The sequence below is a fragment of the Parus major genome, chromosome 8 (genome assembly GCF_001522545.3).
Source record: "Parus major isolate Abel chromosome 8, Parus_major1.1, whole genome shotgun sequence".
Taxonomy (NCBI): Eukaryota; Metazoa; Chordata; class Aves; order Passeriformes; family Paridae; genus Parus; species Parus major.
This window is the reverse complement of record NC_031777.1, coordinates 18,110,533-18,134,677: the sequence shown is the minus strand read 5'-3', so window position 1 is coordinate 18,134,677 and position 24,145 is coordinate 18,110,533. Positions and strand designations below refer to the sequence as shown.

The window sequence follows — 24,145 nt, the reverse complement described above, 5'->3', positions numbered from 1 at the left end:
ATATTCATGTAAGTGACATTCAAGCTGTTCCTTAATTCTTGAAATTTTCCATCTGGTTTTTAAAGAAACAAAAAAGTGAGATGTATTAATACTCACTTAATTGGCAGAAGCAATGTTCCAATCACATTTAATAAAACCAAATTATGTTTTGTCAATAAAAAAACACTTATGGGGACTAACTGAACAAAATACATTAGGTTATATAGTCATTTATGAATAAAACTGCAATGAGTAACACAGCAGTCTGCATGGCAGTGTGATGAAACAGCTACATATGTTAAGAAGATACCTTGAGCTATAATTCAGTAAATACTGAAATAATGAGTGTATAACCAAAAAAAAAACAAACCTTTCTTTCTGATTTCCTGTACCAAAATTAGAACAAGGTAATTCCAAATTAAGAAAATATATAGATGGCAATTTTTATTGTATAAGGAACTTCCAGTACATGTTCCATATATTGTAGACAGGCAGTGGTAGTATTGGTTAAATTTGTAAGACACAACATTTCCTGGATGCTTTGGATTAATTCTGTATGTGAGAAAGATTCTGTACCCATCTGTTTTAAATTGTTATTGATCATCAGAGAAAAGATGTACATGTTTCTTTTGACATGATATATTCCACTTCTGAAAATGTGCTAGGAGAAGTTGCCCATGGATTTAAATGTGGGGTTTTTTGTGGTTTACTGGAAAATACCGGGGACCTCAAAGCTGCTTTAAAGCAAATACTCAAAACTTCGTTATTTTTCTAATCATGGTAGCAGTGTATGGCTTCATCTGTGACCAGTAGCCCATGCATGTTGTATCTAGTGCAAAATTCTGGAACTTTGTCTTTAGTTTTGTGTTCAGAAGAAGAATAACATTTTCTATTTTAGACAGACTCCTGTAGGTTCTTAGGTTGGCTTCACATTTCATTCATTTTGAGCTGTGGAAAGCGATGGTATCTTTTGTCTGTAAGTAAAAAGAAGATACAAAAGGATGAATGTTACCCCCAGTGAATGTGGAGCTCCAGCCGATTTAAGAGCGTGAACTGTGACTGCATTGTTGAGGGCAGCGCTTGGCTTGTTATACCCAAGCTAAGAAGAAGCCAGTACTTAGAATAAAAGGGTGAATAATGCATAAAAATTCAGTAAGAGGTAAAGCACTTTATCCGTGCTTTAATATTACAAGTATTTATAATTAATTTAAAAAGTATTAAAATAGAATACAGTGGATTTGACACGTATTTATCATTAAAAATTGTCTAATGTTTTAGAATACAATTTCTACTTTTGAAAGAGGAAAATATATGCAGAAATATTCTTACCAAATTGTTAGCCTTATGTGCTCTCCTGAAACATTCACAATGTGTATATATAACTGTGAGATAGATTTACCATTTTTCTTTTTGTACAAATGCCATAATGAATGGCCTCTTAAAATCAGTATTCTTCTGTTTGCAGGACAACAAATCAAAGCACAAATCCACAGTGTAGTCATTTTACTTGTAGCGTGCATTAGAAAAGAAGCCACGCTAAGTCATACTTAACTGCCCACAGACAACTAACCCTGAAGAAGGGGCAAGTCTTCTTCCATCTTTTTTATTATTATTTATATCTCTTTGTCTGTTTGGAGCAGCCATGCTGTTATGACTAATAAAGCTTTTGTATTTGGCAAATGGGAGGCAAGTAATCAGCAGTTCTTGGCTCATGACTGAAAAATCTGCTGAACAGAGCACATAAAACCAATATAACCTTTCAGGTATACCTGTGAATAAAATTCTTCCTTATGCTTCTATCACCTGTATAGAATTTGTATATCCTTCTTGCATCTTAATTTCTAATGGTATTATTTCTGATTATAGTGGGTTTTGGTCAGTGGCATGATGAGCAAGTGCTGCTTGAACAGGTTTTAACTTAAAAATACAAATATAAGAATATAGGGACAAACAGTGAAGTCAGCATCTTTCTGCTTTCTATCTAATTACTAGCCAATTAAAAAATAGGATTTATTTTAATTATATTTAGCTTAATATCCCCCCAGCATGTGATTTATCACTAGGATTCTGTAGTCAGTAAATTTCTCAGTTCTTACGTGTTTTCTACAGAAAATCACTCAATATATGAAACAATTATTTAAAACAATTCTTTTTATTCAATACAATTTTACATATAAAAAAAAAGTTGCCAAAGTCCTACTATTAATTGAATGAGACGCAAATAAATGAAAATTTTTTACTAGGTCTGCTGGAAGATGTCCAGTAATTTATTTCTGTTTGTATTTTAAATAGATACATAGTAACCAATGCACCAAATAAAGCTGTAGCATTAACAGATTATTAAAACTAATTGGTAAGGGTTTACGACAAATACGTGGGACAGTGAGAAAATTTGCTGCTATTTCAGTGGTGTGGTTAAGCAGTTTGCACAACTGTGTTCACAACCTCTGCAAAGCTGAGGGATAGGATTAATATATCCTTAATTACAGCCATTATTTAAGTTACCTAAAAGAAATCTGTTCAGATCTTGTGCATATATGAAATATTAGCTGCTGCTATACTAAATGAGTGAGTATGCTGAGTGGAATTTCAGTGGGGCTCACAGATGCTGTAAAGGAGTAGCTCCTGGAATCGTACTCTAAACATTCAGTCAAGCTCATATGACCATTGAACAAGTTGTGGTTTTACTGCAGCGCTGGTGAAACACTGAATGCCAATGTATACAAGAGATTTCCACCCCTTCCCACCCTCCTCAAAAAAAAAAAAAAGGAACAGCTTTATTACGATAGGTTTGTGACTTGCAGCTCTCTGGTAGCATGGGCTGTGACATCCTGCATGCAGTGTCTCTGCCATAGCTGCCACTTGGGTCTGGAAAAGTAGGAGTCCTTCTGTCCTGCAGGTCCACATTCTTGGCTTTATTCTCTCAGTTGCTCCATGATAAAATGAAGGTGTAATTAGGACTAATTTAGCTAATCATCATGAACTGGAGGTGGTCCCATCTGCCCTTCCCCCTGAAAACCTGCCCGCGATGAGTGCGATCATTGTGAGAGGGCAGGGGGAGCTTTGTGTGTGCTGTCTGCAGATGAAGATCCTTGGAAACCAGGTTTGTCCTTTTTCTCTTATTCACAGTCAAAAAGTCAAAATCTCCATTTTAATGAAGACATTTCAAAGAACAGACGGGCTGAGAAAGATATTGTATTTCTTTACATGCTCCTTCCTCTTAAACATGGAAGAACCCTTAGGCTATAAATTAAAGTGTTTTACCCTGTGTAGTTGATCTCAGGCTGCCCAGTTGCCATGAAGACTTAAAGTTTTAAAAAAAAAGGAATTGTAAATGGCTTGACAGTTTCATGTTTTTCAGTCCACGGTTATCTTTTGTCCCCCTCATGTCCTGTTTTTGTCAATATTTTCCATTCACCTAGGAACTACAGCAAGTGGGAGGAAAAGTAACTTGAAAGAATGTAGTTATGCCAGAGATGCATTTTCATGTGGGAACCTTTATAATCCCTTCATGTAAATGACATTTACTATGGAAACAGTAAGAGCTCTTCGTAGGAGAAAGGTTCATCCCGTACTCCGTAGGAAACAGTGATTTACTTATCTCCCATCCTGGAAAGGGCACACCTGTGTGCTGGGGCTGGGGGAGGCTTTGGCCATGCTCCCTGCAGGGCTGCAGGGGAAGAGTGGGAAGCTTGCAGTGGCGTGTCTGGAGCCCGTGTGGTTTTATCATTGTGTTGGAAATGGAGGCACCTTAGCGGACAGGAGTATTTTGCATTTTAAATTTTGCCTGGTAGAGTGTTGTTTTCTTTTTTCTTTCCTTAAGTTGGATTCTCAGGTGTTCTTTAGTTTTAGTGAATTTCTGGAGGGATCATCCCTGTGCAGCAGCTGGGGTCACAGGCGATGCACGTAGTTTTTCTGGCTGGATTCCAGAACATTTCCATTTTCCTTTAACCTGGAGCAAGAAGAGATGTAAATTTTTGTTATTTCAAAAGCGTCATATTGGTAAACTTTGTTGACAAGTCTTGTAAAATTTAAAATTGTTTTGCAATGTTTGTTACTATGTCTACCACATTCTTAAAAATTAATTGTCTGCTTGAATAGTGTTTCCCAATCAACTTGAATTATTGATGTTTTGGTCCTTAGTGGAAGAGCAGTAGTACTTTTCCTCCCACACCACAACCTGTTCAACCCCAGTTTAATGAGTTATGCCAATACCTATAATAGAATTAGAACACACACAAAAAAAATCAGAATTATGATTTATTGTGTGGGGCTAAAAATGGGAATTGGGAAACGGACTTGTGCGTAAGTTCAGGTTTTAGGAAATTGGTGCTCTGTGGATGTTGAAGTAATCGGTACTTACTGTTTGGAAGTTAAAACTGTTAGTGGCCATTGCAAGATAAATACCTTCCTAGACAGAAATGTGAGATTTAGTAGCATATTTAAATATTTGAAAATAGTTAGATGAATGTATTTTTAATTTTAGCTATCTTAAGCTGTTCTTAGGCACTGTGTGTTTCACAAATATTTTCAACAGTGAATTAAATAATAACAAGGTTTTATGAATCCTAGATAATCTAATCTGCTCATGAATGTGTATATACTTGAGTACACATATATCTGAGTCTTTATTAAAATACTACTTACTTAAAAATAAAAAGTGTCCAGTTTATCTTGTGATGAAATTGTGAGATCAGGAGAAGAAATGTGTCCAGAGTCATGGATGAAGGTCGCTGCTAGCCTGGAAGAGCTTGTTTTCCTTAATTCTGCACTTAGCTGGCTGGACCATACAGCTACATGTTCTGGTTAGTAAATAATAACACTGTGGAAAAGCTAAAAATTGGTATTTGTTTAGCTGTTGTAAAATAATGCTGTCACAGCGAATTTATTTTTCGTTTTGGAGACAAGAAATCATTGGGGTGAAATCTCTAGCTGTTGAAAACTTCCACTGTGCTTGCTGCAAGTTCTTCTTGTATTGTACACCATGGTAGTCTTAGACTAGATATTTTTAATTTTAAAGTCTTATAATGCTACTATTTTTAGGTAAAAGAATGTCAAATCACCTTTTGACTGAAGAGATATTAAAATAAAACTGAGTAACTTTTGGAGAGCATGTTGATAACCAAGCAGTGACAGGTGAAGTGTTCTGTCATGCCTCTGTCACTTTTCACATATCTGAGAAGATGGACCTTTAGGTTGACTTGGTTTTTTTCTGTCCATTTTCATCTGTATTTTTCATCCTTCTCTTGCTTTTTGTCTTCCAGAAATAAAATCTTAGCTCAGCCCAATAGTGACCCGTAAGTAAGCTGTACACTTATTACTGTCACAACCTCTTCTGGATTTGATTTTTAGAGAAACAAACAAACAAAAAATTACCAGAATGGGCAATGGATGTGTTGAAATTGTGGTCAGTTTTTTAAAATTAATATTATTATTATTATTATTATGACACTGTGCAATCATTAGCCACTTATAGAATATTGCAGAGGCACTGTGAAATCATCAGTAATGTATAGAAAATGATTATTTGCAGCATGGAAAATATTTCAAAATACTTGTGTGTGGGTAAGTGATGCAGCCATTCATCTCATTGCACACTGTGTGTGCCAGCCCTTCTTGTAGCACTGAGTGTCCACTCTGGTTTTCTGTCTCCACATTTATTACTGCTCTGACTCAGTTGTCCAGAGAGTTTTGTGGACTCTGGTGTAGATTGGTGGGCTTTTCATATGGATTCAGAAGGAAATAGTTGCAGTCCGTGTAGCTCGCAGTTGTGTCCTGCAGAGGAGTACGTTCTGTGCGCCGGGCTGTGGGAGTGCAGCAGCTGATCCTAAATGCCGGCAGGCCGCTTGAAGGAAATCGAATAACGCTCAGATATTTTATATGAGCAGGTTTTCCCTTCTCTGTGCGGTGCTGCGTGTTTTCTGATCCCGATTCACTTGCGTTCCTTCGCTGTCAGCCTTGCTCTGCTCCTCGGTGCGCTCCTCGTTCCGCGGCCGGGCAGGGTGACCTGCCCGCTCTGCGCGGCTCCTGTCCCCAGGCCTTCCCTGGCCATCTGCTGCCTTGCTTCTGCGCCCTACCCAAGGGCTTTCCCTCTTCCTCTGCACTCCAGACTAGCTGGGGGGAATGCCGTCTTCCCGCTCTGCCTGCTCACTTGCTTTTTTATTTTTTTTCCTTCTTTTTATTCCTTTTTTTTCCCCCGGCCCCATGGTGTGACTCCCACTGATTTCTGGTGAGTAACTGGCAGCACGAGGGAGTCTACCTGATGATGATGATTTCATTGTGCATCTGATTTGCAATCTATTGCAGAGGTGCCTGTAATGCTGACTGCTGTTATTTAGTGTTAGGATTTTAAAATATCAAATACATAGAGCACAAGTTAAATCAAGGTGGCTTGCTGAACATGTGTATAAATTGCAGGGTTTTGTGAGTGTGAAGGTTTGGCACAATACGTTATCTTTGGGCAGGATGTGAAATCTGGTGATCTAGATGAAATTCGGAGTTTCTGAGATTGCTGAAGGAGAAGCTGGTAAAATGGTATGCATTTTCTTAACAGGGACGGCTTCTCTTAAATTTGCTTTCTATCTGTTGAGCTGTCAGCCAGTCTGTCACTGAAGGCTTAAAGCTATATTCATGAAGAAAAGAGTTTTCTGGATTTCAAAGAAAATGCTATTTTTGTTAAAAGTAGCAATCAGACCAAAAGGTTAGACTATCATCAAAGTGTCTGTAAAAATATGCTTAAGACCCCGTTCTGTTCTTGGCTGTCGGAAGAGACGATGACTTGTAAATTGCCTTTCATAAAAGTGAGTTTGATTTAAGGTATTAATAAAATCTAAATTTGTGCATTCTGGCTGTGGGGACTGAAGATTTTAATTTAGTGAAATGCCAGGACAATTTTTTTGTGCTCGGTTTGATGAGTGTTATGTGAGAATTCCATCTTACTAAATTAGGGCAGACATATATATTACAGTGTTTACAAACTGTTATGATTACAACCTGTTAAATTTCATATTTAATATTCAGTCATCTTTGAGCAAAAAAGTCACCTCATTTTTGTCTCAGCGCTGTTGAATTCTTGTGTTAGAATAGATTAAATTGCAAGTGTTAATCTACGTAACTGTGGAAAGTTGTGACCTGGATTTGAAATAGCCATGAGACTATCACAGCAGCAGTAAATCTTCCAGAACATGTAAGGCTGGCACATGGCAGGGATATGTCTGATGTGAGAATTAGAGTGCGAGTGGAGGAAGGGCCTGAAAAGAAAATTGTGTGCCAATATAATTTTATTCTAAAATAAAAAAAGAAGAAATTATCACTTTAATATAAAGCTGTGTTTTTAAAGGCAGCACACAGTATCTTAATAAAAACTTATTTTAAAATGGTAATCTAAAATTCCAGCTGTATTTAAGAAAGACTATTTGTGGCACTGAGACACCTGGCTCTTAATCGTCATGTGCTTCCTCTGGCAACAGTGATTCCAATCTTTGAAATGTGTATGGGAATTTCAGGTGCAAACTTCAGCAAGAAGAAACCATCAGTTTGAGGAAAAGTAGACACTAAATGTACCTCCCTTTTGGTTTAAGCTTTTTCCTACTGTCCTTTAATTACACTGCTTTTCTCTCAGTTAAGCCTGGCTTCAGCCCTAGTCTGGGTACTTTTAAAGCCTGATATCATCAAAAAGGCCCCGAGTGTTAGTTGTCAGGCACTGGTATTGCTGGAATCTTTTATGGTTTTACTGCTTTGATATTCTTCATCTCTTAGAATGTGTCAAATAAGAATGTGGGTGATGTCAGAAGAATATGATAATAGTAATTTTTAAAGAAATGCTTTGACAAAAAATAATGTTAAAACAATCCCGTTCAAGTAAATCATAATGTTAATCAGGGGACATAAACTGATTATTAAAACCGGTGTATTAAATAATTTCTTCAGATATATTTGATACAGTTTGCTGTTCTTTTCTGTGAATGAGTATTTTTTATACAAATTTATTATTTCATGAAGGAAATAACTGAACTTGCAGATACTGGCCCACGTGTCCACACGACAAAATTATCTTGGGCGCTATAAAAAGGTATTCAAAGTGTTATCATATCTATTTTGCAATGTTGACTATTGGTTGTTTTTAGTTTCTAAAAAATACTAGGGTGGTAGGCTTCTGCAGTGAGAGCCCGAACTACTTTACCTCTCTAGGTTTTTTTTAAAAGCTAGAATATGACTTTTTTCATTTTCTTCACTCCAGAGGAGGGTGATTGGCAGGCTCTGGCATTCAGCTGTCCACAGCTGAACTGCAGGGCTTGAGTTGCCTTGGCAGGGCTGCAAGTAAAAGTTTGTGCCGCTTTTGCCAACTGTGTTCTTGGCTCAAGCTGATGTTACACGTCTCTCGACTCCAAAGCATGCTCATTTGCCAAATTCCACCTAAAAATGTATGCTGGAATTCCTAATTAAATAAACCCCCCGATATTTGTTTTACTTCTTGGAAAGGCACGCATTCTTTCACAGTAGATGGTCCTTTGGTAGAAATACAAATAAAAATTTAAAAAGCCCAAGGTGGATTAGAAAATTATAACTGGTATTAGGAGAGAAATTTTCTCTTGCAAACAGATTAGTAGCTTTGGTTTCTTCTAAGTACTGAAATTATGTGACTTTACCAGGTTCATACCTGAATTTCTTTGCATATATGCATAATTTTTTTTGTTTATTTTTCAAGTATTTTGAAAATTGTTGCACTACAAAAAATAATAGCAGTCCATATATAATTTCATTGGGTTTTCCAGCTAGATAGCATTATAGCTACCTTATTGTTGCCGTAAGATGAAGTTACCAGTTGAACGATAAAGGTACAATTTATGCCCAACCAGTCTGGAAGCTTTTTCAGAAGACTGATAGCAACTGCTTTTATACATATTGCTATGTAAAATGCTTATTAATGTTAGCAGATGTTGCACTTTAATCCCCCAGAATGATTGTTTGGTAGCAGCAGGAGATTTATTAAGCTTGAGTTGTGTGAAATTGTGTGTGCATAAGCTGCTATTTAGATTGTAAAAATGCCATTGAAAACTGTAAAAAAGTTCTAACTGTAATTGGCAGAGAGGTATTAGCTGTTTTAAAAGAAGTATATGTGTACCACTGGCCCTTTTGCTATAACCTCTTTATCATTTATCTTCTTGTATTAATGTCACTGAATTATTAATTCATGAGCAGGGTTGGATAGGGTGAAGGCACTATTTAAATATGTGTGGCACATGTATCCTTATCGCTGGAGACATGAAAAGAGTCATTTTGTGTTATCTATAAAATGGAAAGGACATTTAAAAATTTCATTTACGGTAATCCACTTCACTTCCCAGTAAAACACCTAGATTATTGCTACTATAATATAATGTTCTTATTAGAATTTTGTAATCTTTCCACTCTCTCACTTATAAATACTGTTGATAGACAAATGTAGACTTACTTTCTTTCATTAGTTGCACATACAGTTCATGAACTGCAGCAGAATGTATGAAGAGCAGGGTTTTAGTAAAAAGCAATTCTCTTTAATTTCTAGTAAAAGAACACAAAATAACAGCCAGTAAGTATTTATAATCATGAAAGGCTAAAGAAATTTATCATCTAAAATCATAACGTAACCTAATTAAAGAAAAATAGGATATTTTCCAAAGTAACAGTGTCATTGTCACATTGAGCCATCAAGAGCTATATTATTTAAAAGAAATTGTAAATGTGTGTTTTTGGTCTGCTTGATAAAACCACAGAATATCAGAGGTCACATTGCTGCTAAAAAATGTGTTAAAAATGTATCTTAAATTTCATCTGTGCTGTATGGATGATTAAAAAAATTGAAATGTACAGGAAATATAATATTTTCAGTCATTCCAACAGAAAGAGTTCATTCTCTTGAATACTTTGAATGTTCATTCTTTTTAAAAATTCTTTGCATGAAAGCAATTTCAGGGTACTTTGTCCTCAAGTGCTTGCGGTGGCTGGCATGGCAGTGCTGGAGATAACTCATATTCCATTTTGTTTAATATTTAAAATACATCACTTCACACTTCCCTTTTCACCATGCATAGAAGAGACCTTCACTATTTCCACAATACATGGGGAGTTGTTTTTTTTCTCTTCAGGCATTTCTCTGCAGAAGAGAAAATGTTATGTAGGCTGCTAGGGAGAAGAGTTGTAAACAGTGGTACATACAAGTAGAAGGAGCCTTCCTGCTGAATTATAATTTAGAGTTCTTCTTGCTTGTAACTTCTCCAAACATAATCATTATAGTTGCCTGACTTAGACTTTCTACAACAGGAGTAAAAAGTAACTGAAATAATTTTTATTTTTCTATTATAGTTTGAATAAATAAGAAAGCCAAGTGTTCCCCAACTGCAAGAATTTTGCAGCTCTGATGAGTGACGGGTACTTATTCAGCTGTCTTGCATAGTTAAGAATAGTCATCTGAATGTTCATTGCTTATTAAATTGTACAAGAAAATACTCTTAACTGCAGCACTATTGCACTATTGTATACCTCAGTAACTTGTATGTCCTTGCAGAGTCCATCATCCAGTAAGGGCTCTGAACTTTGTTTCATTGTAGAATCAGGCCCTTTCTGAATAGATCCTGTAGATTTATTTGCCAAATTTATTGCATATGTTTCTCACATCCTTGATGATGTGCAAGCCGTAGGTGTGTAATTCAGTAGTATATTTGTGTGTAGGTGCAGGGAAGAGCAATGCTGTCATACAGGGCTTCTCACATTTGAGTTCTTGTCTTGAATGTGTATGAGAAAAGCCAGTTACAAGGGCAGAAAACTAAGGAGGCTGTTGATTTTCATTTCATGGTTTTAGAGTTTTCAACATTCTAAGTGCTACTGGTAGGTAAAAGTGGTAACATGAAATATGTGTCTTCTGGCGCTGCCTGCTATTTTTTTATTTTTTTTTTGGAGGACACAGAAGTCCTCCAAAGGCTTACATAAATTCAGTGGGATTTCTACCTGTTAGTCATACTTGCCTGGAGAATCTCTTGTCTGCTTAGAAAGCAGTTAAAGACTTCTTCCCTTCTTCTGTTGTCAAAACTAAAAAATTTTGTTGTGGCTCATGGCCAAGTATGGGATAGTAGTACACAGCACTTCTCAGGTTTCTATGCAAGAAATGAGCCACTTCCTTTTAACAACTAAATGGTTTGTAAATGGTTTGGAAAATCCAGCTTTATGGAATTACTCCTGGAAGTTTGTTTGGTGGTGGTGATTTTAATGGAACTAGAATGTGGTCTTCTAAATGTCCTGACCATCAGGCTGCTGGAAAGAAAACACTACTCTCTGATCATGGTAATATTAGTAGTACTTCAGAGAAAAGAAATAAACCTAGGAATAATGTAAGAAGGGGTTTTTTGAAAGAAGAAAAAGAAAAATGCTTAAGTACAGCATGTTTGGTTAAAAGCATGCATTATTATTGAAATGGTCTTTCATAAAATGCATCATTGTGATGCTATGGTAAATTCTAAAACTTGAGCATATGATGGAAGAAATATTTAAAATTTCCTTTCTCCTGCTCTCTCTATATAGTCACAGTTTTTTCACATTTCTTTGCATGCTTATCTGATGTATTTTATCCTAGATTATCTCATGGCTCCCAAGAAAACCCTTTTGGTAGTATTGATAACCTAATATATGACAGATTTTGGTCATTATTATTTCATTTAGTGGTCATATGTATAGACCAAGAGGGAATCTGAATATTGATTTCACTGAATGGCTAGTAACAATGATTTATGAGTCACAGATTCCGTGCAGTGAGCCAAACACGGCAGAGATTACATCTTAGATGCCACCATTGATTTTGATTCATATTTCACTGCACAATGATTAGGCCATGGTCTCACAGATGTTAATGTTAGAACAATATTCCTCTCTAAGCAAAGATCTTCCCAAACTACACTCAGTGCATGGTGTCTGTATCTATGTGCCCACTGTTTCTGACTTTTAAAAATGGTAAATATTTTTCAGTTGCTTATAAAGAGTTGGTATTTCTCTGATAGCAAAGGGTTTTGATAGAATTTCTTTAAATAATCAAAAGTGATTTTGCTGCACACTCAAGCTTGTTCCTGAAACTGGAACAATATAATTTATATTGAATACAGACGACTTAATATGATCATAAATACAATTGATAGAAAATGGATGCTTTAAAATGAATGTTAAACTAGCAGCTTCATGAATCTTTTTGATAATATTCCTTGGCACATGCCCAGAAAAAAAGTTTTCAGTGTAGTAGTTTCCAGGGAATTGGTGCTACCAAACTGAGGTCTGTGCTTGAATATCAAATGCCGAGGCTGCAGCACAGCCATTCCCCAAGAGGTCCAATGTATTGGGGCTATACAGCCCCCATTAGCCAGGTTATAGCATGGCTAAAAGTGCTGTACATGCATGATAAAAATGTATTCTTGTCTGCTCTTGCCTGTAACTTGATTTTATTTTGGAAGTTAGTAACGCGTGGGTGTTTTGCTGGCTCTGTGCTGGTCTCTGGAGTTGTCTTACTTCAGTGTCAGCTGTGAAAGACAGACTCATAGAACAGTTTTGGTTGGAAGGGACCTTAAATTATCATCTTGTTCCAACCCCCCTTCCATGGCCAGGGACCCCTGCTGCCAGATCAGGTTGCCCAAAGCCCCATCCAACCTGGTCTTAAACGTTCCCATGGATGTGGCATTGGGAACCCTGTTCCAGTGCTTCACCACTCTCACAGTGAAGAGAAACTTGCAAACATCTACTCTAGATTTACCCTCTTTCAGTTTAATGCAATTCCCCCTTGTCCTGTCACAAGGGGGAATTGCAGGCCCCTTTAAAAAGTCCCTTTCCAGCTCTCATGTGTCCCTTTAGCTACTAGAAAGCTACTGTAAGGTCTCCCCAGAACCTTCTCTTCTCCAGGCTCTCTCAGCCCCAGCTCTCACCCTGTCTGCATGGGAAAGGTGCTCCAGCCCTTTGATCATCTTTGTGGCCTCCTCTGGATCTCCTCCAAAGGTCCACATAATTCTTATCTTGGGGGCCCCAGAGCTGGGTTCAGGACTCAGGCTCAGAACTCATCTCCCTGTCTAAGCCCAGGGTCTAGTGGCCATAAAGCAGATCAGGTGTGTTGAAATCCTTGCAGTCAATTAGAGAAACACCATGTCACCTCACGGGTACCGACATGTCTGACCACAGTCCCAGGACTTAGTTCTGTTTGTTTTGTTTTTCAGTCTACTTCCACTTCAAACAAGTTCTCAGCTGTGAAAAACAGTGGAGGGGAAGGGAAAAAAAAAAAAAAGAAAAAAAAGAGATCAGCTAAGTGGCATAACAGCTTTGAGAAATACGGGCCTTTGCAAAGCCTTGTCAAGGCTGTCAACCAACAGTTTCCTGTCTTACAAGACTGCTGTGTCTTTGGTTGATGTTAGTCTAGTGATTTATTTTTTTCCAAGGGAAAAAAAATGAGATCCTTAATATAAATAGATTATTTTGTGGATTTGTCTTTTCTGAGAAGTTTGAAAAGCCTTTGAATTTTCTTCAGCTGTTACAATTGCTTCTTTAAGTCTGTCATATGGTTCTCAGTGTTTTTGTAAAGATACTCATTATTTTCTTGTTTATTTTTGATGTTCATAAAATCTGTCCTACATAGGTTTGAAAATGAGAGCTATTTGTTTTGCAGTTTAATGAAGAGAATGGCAAACAGCCTCAGACTGTGCCTCTGGTGTCCACAGTGATCAGCATATTTAACATGCTCAGCATGACACCAAGATATTACAGCCGATAACAGTTGTAATTGACTTACAGCATCCCTTTCCCTCCCCCCTTCTTTGGATGGTGGGGATTTATCTTTGAGTCCCCAGGAAGCTGTAGTGACACAGAGGGCAGAAGTGGTGGAAAGGTTTTACCTGTGCTGCTTGTGTCGAGGTGGTCTCGTGTAGCAGCGTGGTGTCAATTCAGGTGAGATACAGGGAATTCGCAATGAGGATTGAGTGACACCCCCTGTCCGCCCCCAACCCCCCTTGATTCTGAGCATTTATCAAAGGCAAAAAGAGAAATTCAGACTTGGCAAAAGGAGAGTGCCTGGAGCCAAAAAAAGCCATTCTTATTAGCGCTAGCAAAGGTTTACTTTGCTGGCTTATTGAATGAAAACTCCCTTGAGTGTCCAGGCTTTATCCTGTGTTAACAAGGGGCAAAGCTGGCTTGCTGGGAATGACTGCTGTGTAACGTGTGTGTAAAACATGGGAGTGAGGCCAAGCTGAATTAGAGTGGGAGAAAGGAAAATCTTTGTCTTTTCCTCTTAAATCCTATTTATTTTCTCTGTGAATGGTTGTGGTAGACCACTGAAGTGCTGGGGACTGATGGACTAAATTGTGATGTTGCACTGGCAAAATCTCGTCAATGCCCTGTCTAGTGTCATGTCTTGCATAGGTAGATGGGATATTTTGAATGATACATTACACTGAAAAGCTGGGAACTCAGGCTGGGATGGGGTCAGTGGTTTTGGGGTCTTTGTCAATTTTAGGGTATGCATTTATTGCTCACTGTTTTAGGCATTCATCAGGCATGAGCGTGTAACCTCAGAGCACAATGCAGCTGAATGCATTGAAGTAATTTTTTTGTAGCAAGATTGGATGACCTTGGTCAAGTCTTGTTCCTACTGTATTGTTCCTTTCCCTCATACTGTATTCTTTCCATGTAGGTTGGTAAGAAATGTTTTGGGTTAGAAATCCAAAGTTCACAGTGACTATTAATAGGAACTGTTGAATACAGAAGTGTAGATAAGAGTCCCTGCTACCTTTGGAGCATTAAATTGTTTTTAATGGAAAGGAAATATTTGTTAGCCATTTTAGATGGATCAGAGTTAGCCTTTCCTTTCACCTTGCAATATGCAGCTGGTTGTATCGGAGCAGATCAGGCATTGCTTGTTTACCTTAGGTAGTAGAAGGAAGCTAACTAGATCAGCACTGTCTTGATTGTTGTCAGGGGTTTTTTTGTAGGGTCTCATAGCTAAAACTCATAACCAGACTTTCTACAATCTGGTACTGTCGCACCAGTGTGGAGTTATTAATGAAAATCAAGTTTTGAATAAGCATATTGAAAACTTAGGAATAACTCATGTTGAATGTGTATCTGAAGATATGTTCTCTGTTGGAAGCTAGAGCTGTATCTTGTTGCAGATATGTAGAAAATGGTAGCTCTTGGATCATAAACAGTATTAGTCTCATTTGAGTATTTTACTAATTCGGCTTAGACAGTTTTACTAATCACACTTCACTAATTAAATTCTTGTGTTACAGATTATAGTAAGTTTAACTTTTTGCTTTTTTTTAAATTGGAAAAGCCTCATGATGGGAAAGCACGTGGGCACATGATTTCTCAGGAGGCTAAGTAGTCTATTATATTGTATGAATATATATCTACTCACCCTTGCCTTCTCATCCCCCTCCTTTCCTCTGCAGAATGGCTCATATATATTACAGAATTACTCAGTTTCATAAACTGGGTTATGAAAGGCAGTGGGGGTGCTGCATGTGTGGCAAGGTAGGTCACACAGGATTTATAAGAAGGACTGCCTGGTCCTGCTAGTTCCTTGCCATGTATGAGCTCTGCAGCTATGCCTGATGTTCCTTACCTCTCTGTGCCTCATCATCTGTAAAGCTAGTATAAATTTTGTTTCTGTAATAGGGATGTTAAAGCTTCACTGAGGTTACAAGTGCTCTGCAGTGTTTCTAAAATGATTTGGAAAATTAAGCACTATACTCTAAAATACATCAGCATTAGTCTGAATGACTTTTAGCTGAAGAAAAACATCCTTACTTAGCTGGAAAGATCTCTGTGTTCTTTTTTGTCTTAATTGCCTGAAAAGCTGGATAGGACAGGAGGGAAAAGGCAGCTTTTGAGCATGCTGTGTCAGTTGTCCGGAAGCTCTTAAAAGACCCTTTTTTGGCTTTTGAAAATAAAACCTTGGGAAGGTTAAACAGAGTAGAGTTGGGACGCGGCAGTCCTTTAGAGGTCTTTCTCTTCAAAGATAAAAGTATTTCAAGGAGCATGCTTGGAGCAGCTTCCTCTTATCTCTGGGGTGCTCTTGAGCAATGTTGCAGGGAGAGGGATGGCCAGCAGTGGCATGTATTCTGCAGCGGTCGTGTTCCGTCTGTAAGAAGTTTCAGAAGCACAGAAGAACAAGGAAGCGAGGCAGGGGCACTGAGATATTCGGGACTTGGAGCACAGCTTATGAATACAGTATGAAGAGATGTCCAGTACCTTTGCAGTGTTACAGGTTTGAACATTAACATTTCTATTCCTGATCTAGCCTTCTTTAAGAGTGCATATGAGAAGAATCTTAAAAAGGTGAACCACTCTACTTCCAGCAGGGGGTTGTTTTTTTTCCCTGTGGGAGATTGCAGTATGGCCCAGAGGTAGGGATTTAAGTTACAACTGAAATTTTCTGGGCAGCTCTTATTGCACTCTGAAATTCAAGCAAGATTTTGCTCTAGGGAGTTTCTCTCTGCCCCACCCACAAGCTGAAGCAGTCAGTGATGCAGAGAAAAGGTTTATTAAGGTCTGAAGGGAAATAATCTTATTTGTGCAGGACAGCCCCTCACTGTGATCTCCTTTTTCTGTTTACAAAGAAGTAACTTAATACATCTTTTCCTGCTTCTACTGGTTTGGTTTGGGATTTGTTGTTGTTGTTTCGAGATGCCACCGACGTCTGTGTATCACTGATAGATGGATGGTCAGGAGGATGTGGCTGACAGCAGTGTCTTTAGTCCGAGTGCTCTCTGGCTCCAGCTCATGTCTGGATGCCTTTCTCAGGTTGAGCTTTTGTTATGCTGATGGATGGTTGGAACTGCACTGTTCTTTTACTTGGAGCCACACAGAGATTCTCAAATACCGAGGCTCCATTAAAATTTGTTTGCTGTGAACATGTTAACTTACTCAAAAGAAAAGAAACAAACCCAAACCCTATTGCATCGGTTTTCAAACAGTGTTTCATTTTTTCTTGGGTTTTTAGATAAACATGTGTTACCGATAATCTGGTAGGGGCAGGTTAGTTTGTTTTGAATTCTTTTTGCAGGAGCACACTGAGTTAAATTCTATGTCTGTAGGCTACAGCAATCTAAAGAGAACAATATATTGCACAAAACCCTTAAAATTGTCCTCTAAAGTGCTCGCAATTTCTTCTTAATTGAATAGTTTCTGCTGGTTTTGGTATTACAAAGGCATCAATATATTTTCAGAAACTGTAGGTCCTTATAAAAGTGGCTAAGTCAGTTTAGAAGGTCAGGAACTCTTATTCAAAAAAACAAAAAACAAAAAGCAAAGTGTTTGGCATATGTTTTGTAACTATTTCCTTGGGAAATGCTGGGACTTACTGCAAGTGATGCTTTGAATATTGGTTTTATTTTTGACGTAACTCTTTCCTCTCCCCTCCAATTTAAAAAGGCCCACATGGAAGTGATGACTTTGAGGATGATGAAGCACAGGGATGTCACTATCCAGTTGAAGTTGAAGAAAGCTATCTCAAAACCTGGGAGTGCAGTGATATGTTATAGAAATAAAAACTTGAGTCTCAGGAAGTCCAAATCTTCTGGACAGACTGGGAGCAATCAGAAGGCTGATTTAATTTCACTTTTAGCCATTATTATTCATCATGTATTCTCTTGGATTATTCTGATTGCTTACTGAAATTACGCTGATTAGTCTGTAGTGTGTGTGAAATAGTTTTATGATTTTTCCTTTGGGTGCTGCAGGTGAAAAATTAATCCAAACTCTTCCCAAGATTCTAGCTGAACTATCTCCAGGGCTTTTTTTTGGAGATCATGGTGGCAATATTTTCTTCTTAACTCAGCAGGAGCTCCTTTTCAATTTTAATTTCTGCTAAATGCAGTGCATCCTTTATGGACTTTTAGATTTATTTTCTCGTAGCAACAAAAGAGTCTCAGCCCACTGTAAAGGATCTAGAGCTGGAATGTGACTGTCTCTTCATAACTGCTTTGGGGCTGTCCTGTGTCACCATCTAAATTCAGGTCACACCTTGTTCCTCAGGGCTCTCATGTGCCAGGGAGAGCCACGCGCTGCCCGTCCTGAGCTCGCTTTGCTGTTGCCTGCTTCTTGTTGAAATGTGTGTGGAAAAAAAAGTGCCTGTGACTAAAGAGCACCTGTCTGTAGCTGGAAATTGGAAAAAGAGATCATTTTTACGTATCAATAAACATAAAATCATATGGCCTCAGATGTCAGTTTTCTTTCTGTGTGAGGAATCGCAAGCACACTTGTGTTGTGAGAGGGATGCCTCCAGTTCTCTTAAAGAGGAGCTGAGTAAAGAAACCTGCTTGGCTATTTAATAATCTCCACAGATACACTGTCTTCACTGAGAGCCAGAGAAATTGTTCCATAACGTTTTCTGTTAATTCCCACCTTTTTCTCCTTGTGGGAAAAACAGTCTTGTTGCTGTTTGTGTGCTCAGGGAACAAACTTTATCATTGATTACGATTAACGTTGACTAATATACACTCTCTACTTCTAAAAATGATCAACATTTCATAGAATTTCTTTATCTGGCATGTTGTACTCTTCATCCTTTCCACTTCTCCTTGCCAAAAGGGTAAATGTATTTTTAAAGCCCTTAACATGCTCTAGTACTCATAAGAATCATAAGTGGCCCTTGGATCCTGCCACTTAAATTTTTACACAGTCATTGTTACAAGGTTTTAAAGTAGCATTAATTTCAGATACCTCAGCAATACATCCATACAGTCCCGTTCTTTCATCCTGGAAAGACCAGGCCAATGTGACACAGGGCTCAGCCCTTTGCATCTATGATTGCAGCAGTGTTCAGTGTTCTCCAGAGTTTCATATATCTGTAATATGTAGAGCCAGCTTTCTACTTAAAAATAATCTGTTCTTCTTTGGATGTTAATTTTTCTCTAGCTTCCCAAACTCTAATAGTCGGGGCTGAAGCATGACCTAGCTTCTCACAGTGAGATATGGAAGAGGATGTGTGTAGTTACTCAGCTGGCTGGTGAGAGAATAGAGTCATTAGCAAAAGGGAGCACTCTGCTGTCAAATCTTCTACCACAGCTACTGCACTCTATCACTGTAATTATATTTTTCAAATGCAAATTATAGCTTCAAGAATTCTTCCTTTGGTACATCATTTACAGGAGCAGTTCAGTCCGTATTTCTCAGTACAAGAAAAATTTTTAGTCTGAGGCTAAGGACAGGAGAAGGTCTCATCCATTGTTTATTCCCTTTTCTCTGAAGATGTTTATTGTGTAGAAATACAGTTAACTGTGCAGTCATATGAAGAAGCTGCCTCACCAAACGGGGTATTTTGTCAGCAAAGCAGCTGTTACTGCTTCTCTCATGCAAGGAGGGCAATCTTTGTGTGGCATGAGGGGAATGCCAGGACCATGGCAGGGGCAGACCTGCTCAGCCTTCCTGCTGGGAGGAGTTGCTGTGTTGTTCTCAGCCACTCCATATTTCAAATCCCCAAGAAATATGGTAGTGCCCTAGATTTAATTTTGCTGTGGTTCTTTGAGGTAGAAAAATGCAGGTTGTGGCAGATTTGTGGAGTCAGAAAAGCTTAGCTGACGCATCTACAGGTTCAATTCCATATATTCACTGCAGATGTTCTCCTGTTGGTTTGTTATTTTTTCATGTGTCTTAGTGCAAATACATAATAACACTCATGCTTTCAACTTTAACATGTATCATTATTTGGCATTGGGCTTAGTAATCATTGGCCTTGAGAGATAACATCCCAAAACCCTGCCAAATTCCCAGATACAGTGCAGGTGTACTCTCAGTTTTCACTAAAAATTTCTGTCTTCGTGTAAAGTAAAATTGGGTATTTCAAATTATTTGTGTTCAGGTACTGATAGATTTTTTTTCTCCTTTTCTTCCAAATCCTCTTCTACTCTAGGTATGAAGATGAATAATGCAGACCACTGGTTTCGATGATGCTGGGCTTTTATAACTGGATTCATTAAGGAATACAAAGAAAATTCTTACAGGGATCAATAATGGTGTCTTCTGGCTGCAGAATGCAAAGTTTTTGGTTTCTGCTCATTATCAGCTTCCTGCAGTGTACTGAAGGTAAGCTTTAGTTTATTTTTTACTTGGGTTTGCAGATGAGTTAAATGGACTGTACAATTAATTTCTGTTAGATAACTTGAAGTTGAGAATGACAAGATAAATGTATCTGTAGCATATTCTAGGTTTAATTTATAAGACTCCAATTGTCCCTTTTTAATGAAGAAAAGAAGAAAATAGTTTTTTTTCAGGTTTGATAGTGTCATATATTGAAATTGAAATGCAGTGTTCAGGCAACTGAAGTATTAATAGCCTTGATGGGTAGGTGCCTTATTTTTGGATTCTTCCTGTTTATCCTTTCTTTTCTATTCTCATTGCACAACCATTTAGAAGAAATGTATGGATATGTTAAATGTGGTATAAAACAACTAAATGAAATACCCGTTTTACTTTTCTAATTTGGCTCACTGAAAACGAAATGGCAAACACTTCATTAAGATTAGTGCTATGCAAGTTAAATTTCAGGAAATAAAACTCAAAGTTCATACAGAAATAGCATCTACTTGAAAATATTTTTGCTTTTTTTAGAAAAAGGAAAAATACTTCACTGCTATCAAATGTGCTTAAAATAGCTGTTAAATTAAAGAGATGAGGAAGGAAAGATTTTTTCAAGAGGTTGCGTTATCTATTCTTTATCTGTTTTTTTTCATAAACTACACTTCATCCAGCTAGTCTGTCTCCACAGCTGTTTTTGTGGCCCTTTTAATAAAGAGAGGAACACAAATGAATGAAAAGGAAAACACCACTTATGAATTCTTAATTGCAAATATTCATATAGAACTTGAGGCTATTTTGGGGTGCAAGCATTTTGATTGCGTAGATTGCAGGTGAAAAGATCAGTTTAGTAATAAAATAGCATCTCCATGCCATCTCACATTATTCAGTAATTGATGTATAACACATAGACTTCCTTGCTGTGTCTTTGTCATGATCTTACCAGTTTTTAAAGCAGATACGCACTTTACTTGGTCAAAATTCCTTGACTTTTAAGGCCGGATTTTCAGAAATATTTCTGGAAAGCTACCTTGCCTCCCCCTCTCTTTCTTTCTGGATTTCTATAAGTAAAAAGGAGCTATTACATAAATAAAAAGTCCCTAAAAATGACAAGACCCAAGATTAAAAATTCATATATTTTATGCAGCCTTCCACACTCCCTGCGTAATTTCCTAAGCTTTCTTTCTAGACTTGCAGAGCTCGGGTTGTGCTGACAGACGAGCTTTGCTGAAATAGGTTGTTCATCTGCATGTGTGAACATACACATCTCTCAGGGAGCGCGTCCTCAGAGTCTTCACGGCGCTTTCTGAACTTGGGGAAGCCTCATTTCACTTAAATAGCTTCCACAGCCAGTTTCCCATCCCTCCCCTCCTTCTTAAATACTGCCAGGATGTAATAGAAAAGTGGCATTTCCCAGATCTCGGGTGCTTCCATCCTTGGTGGGATTCCGGCTCTGGGAGCTGCTGTACCCGCTGTCCTCTCGGTGTCAGTCCAGCCTGGGGACTGGGCTGTAATCCTCCTTGTACAGGAAAGTAAGTACAAACAGCTGGAAGGTGAAATGCTTTCCAGCCTCTTCCATAGGCAAGAAAGGTAAATGTGGATTAGGAGGTTGGAGTAATAAACTTTATGACCGGCTGGTTTGGTAATAGCTGGTGGTAATTATAAATGCACTTACATTGCAAAAGTGGTTGCACTAGGTGAAATCTAAGGTGTAGGAAGTTGAGACATCTATTTATGGGCTTTTTTCTGAAGTTTTGAAGCACTAAGGATTTTTTTATTATTATTGCAATTGTTTCAAATCTCTCTAATGTATTTTATAAACAACCAGGTACTTGCAGTTTAATGCTGTGTGATGGTTGAAAACATTTGAAAGCAGGAAAAGCAGACAAGCAGCTTTCTGTGGTTTGGTTACCGTTGCAAACAGCAGGCTGTAAGGCTGTTTTATCTGCTGAGTTTGGAAAGGAAAAAGTCAACTGAGAACTTCTGCAGACTGAATTTTTGCCATTTGCAGAAAGTTAATTTTCATTGTCATCTGTAATATTTCAAGTTCATTTTGTTCTGTCCCTGTTTTTCTTGCTTTTAGTAGCCAGTAGCAATCTTTTGATGCTTCAGTTGTGAATTTACTTTTTTAAAGTCTATGCAAGAGCTGCTTTTTCAGCTAAAAGAAACAGGGAAGGAAATTGGGAGCAGATAACAGAATCATACCAAATTAATTGTAAATTCTTAAAATAAATGAAATACTGTGGCTCTGTATACTGGAAATGAATATTAATATAGAGTTGGCTTCCAGCCACAGAAGAAAAATGAATACTGCATTATTACACTTTCTCACAAAATTACATTGCCTTCTGCTTCAGTAATAAGAGATGCCAAGTATAACATGCTTTAGTAGCACTTCATGCCTGGAAATACGAACATGAACAAAGGTTAAAATAAGAGCATCTAACTTTTGCTAGAAATAAGAAAATCTTTAATTCTCTTGCTTGGAATGTAGGTTTTTTTTATAGAAATCTGATGTGTACATGAAGGTTGTTGCAGTTACTGGGGTAGATAAAACCTGGCTAAATTCCCTGCTGTTACATTTTAATGTTTCTGTATAGTTTAATGGAGAGAAAGGGGCGGGGGGGCTGGAAATGAACCTGGATGTGGACAAGTGATTCATTTATTCATATAATGAAACATTTTCCAATCAAGAAAAGGCTTTATTACTCTCACAGCCTTAACTTTAACTCACCAGGGAATTAGCAAGCAGGCACAGTTATACGAAGGCTGTAATTTTATTTTACTGTTGCCTGTCCAAATAGGAATCATATCTTCAGATAAGAAGGTCTTGTTTTACTTTCTTACTTTCTTTTTTTACCTGGCTATGCAGTCCAGATGGGATTGCTTTTGAAACAGTACATTCCTTCAGGTAAAATGCACCTGGAGCAGACAAGTGCCGACAGCTGGACAGGAAAACCACACTGAGTTATTATACACTGCTGGTACATCTGATCAACAACAATTCAGTATTGTTGTGTTTGTTGTTACTGCCATCAACAGCAAGCATTGCAGCCCTAAATGAGGAAGAGATAACAGGCTGGAAAAAGGAATGAAAAGCTCAAGTCATGAGCTAGAGTATTATTAATCTCATTTCTGAAAGTTATTTTTCTGTCGCTTTTTCTAGAACTTTCTATAAAGGCTTGTGTTTCAAACTACTGTTCTACTGCAAAAGGCAGATTGAAGGGACTGCCTTGGGAAGCAGTTTGGCTCTGTCCTGGGCAGGTGGCCATGGCTGTGTGAAGCCTGGCCTGGGGACTCGGGGCAGAGCAGAGCTCCCTCTGCACTGTGCCAGAGCCTGTGTCTGTCCAATGTCCATGTCTGTCACATCTTGTGTCTGTCCCATGTCTGTCTGTCCCATGTCCATGTCTGTCCCACCCTGTGTCTGTCCTGCTCCCTGTCTGTCCCATGTCCGTGTCTGTCCCATGTCCATGTCTGTCCCATGTCTGTGTGTCCCATGTCCATGTCTGTCCCATGTCCATGTCTGTCCCATGTCCATGTCTGTCCCATGTCCGTCTGTCCCATGTCTGTGTGTCCCATGTCTGTGTCTGTCCCATGTCCATGTCTGTCCCATGTCTGTGTGTCCCATGTCTGTGTCTGTCCCATGTCTGTGTGTCCCATGTTCATGTCTGTCCCATGTCCATGTCTGTCCCATGTCCATGTCTGTCCCATCCTGTGTCTGTCCCACGTCTGTGTGTCCCATGTCCATGTCTGTCCCATGTCTGTCTGTCCCATGTCTGTGTGTCCCATGTCCATGTCTGTCCCACACCATCAGGAAGGGCTTCCTGCTCCCATGTCCCATGCCGCTGAGGCCCGCATCTTTACTCAGCTTTTCCTACAAACTCTAGAAAGTTAATTACTTTTGACACCACTTCTTTTTTTCCCTCATTTTTTCCCCCTGCCTAATTAGGTGAAATAATCTAACAAGTTAAAAATTATCTGAGAAAATACAGAAGGCCAGAGAATGAGATCACACATGTCTTGTTTCCATAGCAAAGGAGAGTAGAAAGGATATTATACGTATTATTGGTTTCTCTTCAAGCAAGTTAAG

General features: G+C 38.2%; 1 protein-coding gene across 19 annotated transcripts in view; it reads left to right on the top strand.

Annotated features, from left to right (window-relative positions):
- Nucleotides 1-24,145, top strand: part of ADGRL2 (adhesion G protein-coupled receptor L2) — a 159,258-nt gene that overhangs the window by 12,400 nt on the left and 122,713 nt on the right. For all 19 annotated transcript variants that reach the window (XM_033516334.1, XM_033516333.1, XM_033516331.1 and 16 more), the window contains exon 2: nucleotides 19,892-20,064. In XM_033516334.1, coding sequence (XP_033372225.1) covers nucleotides 19,992-20,064 — 73 coding nt within the window. In that variant the 5' untranslated portion in view covers nucleotides 19,892-19,991. The remainder of the gene's footprint in view (nucleotides 1-19,891; nucleotides 20,065-24,145) is intronic.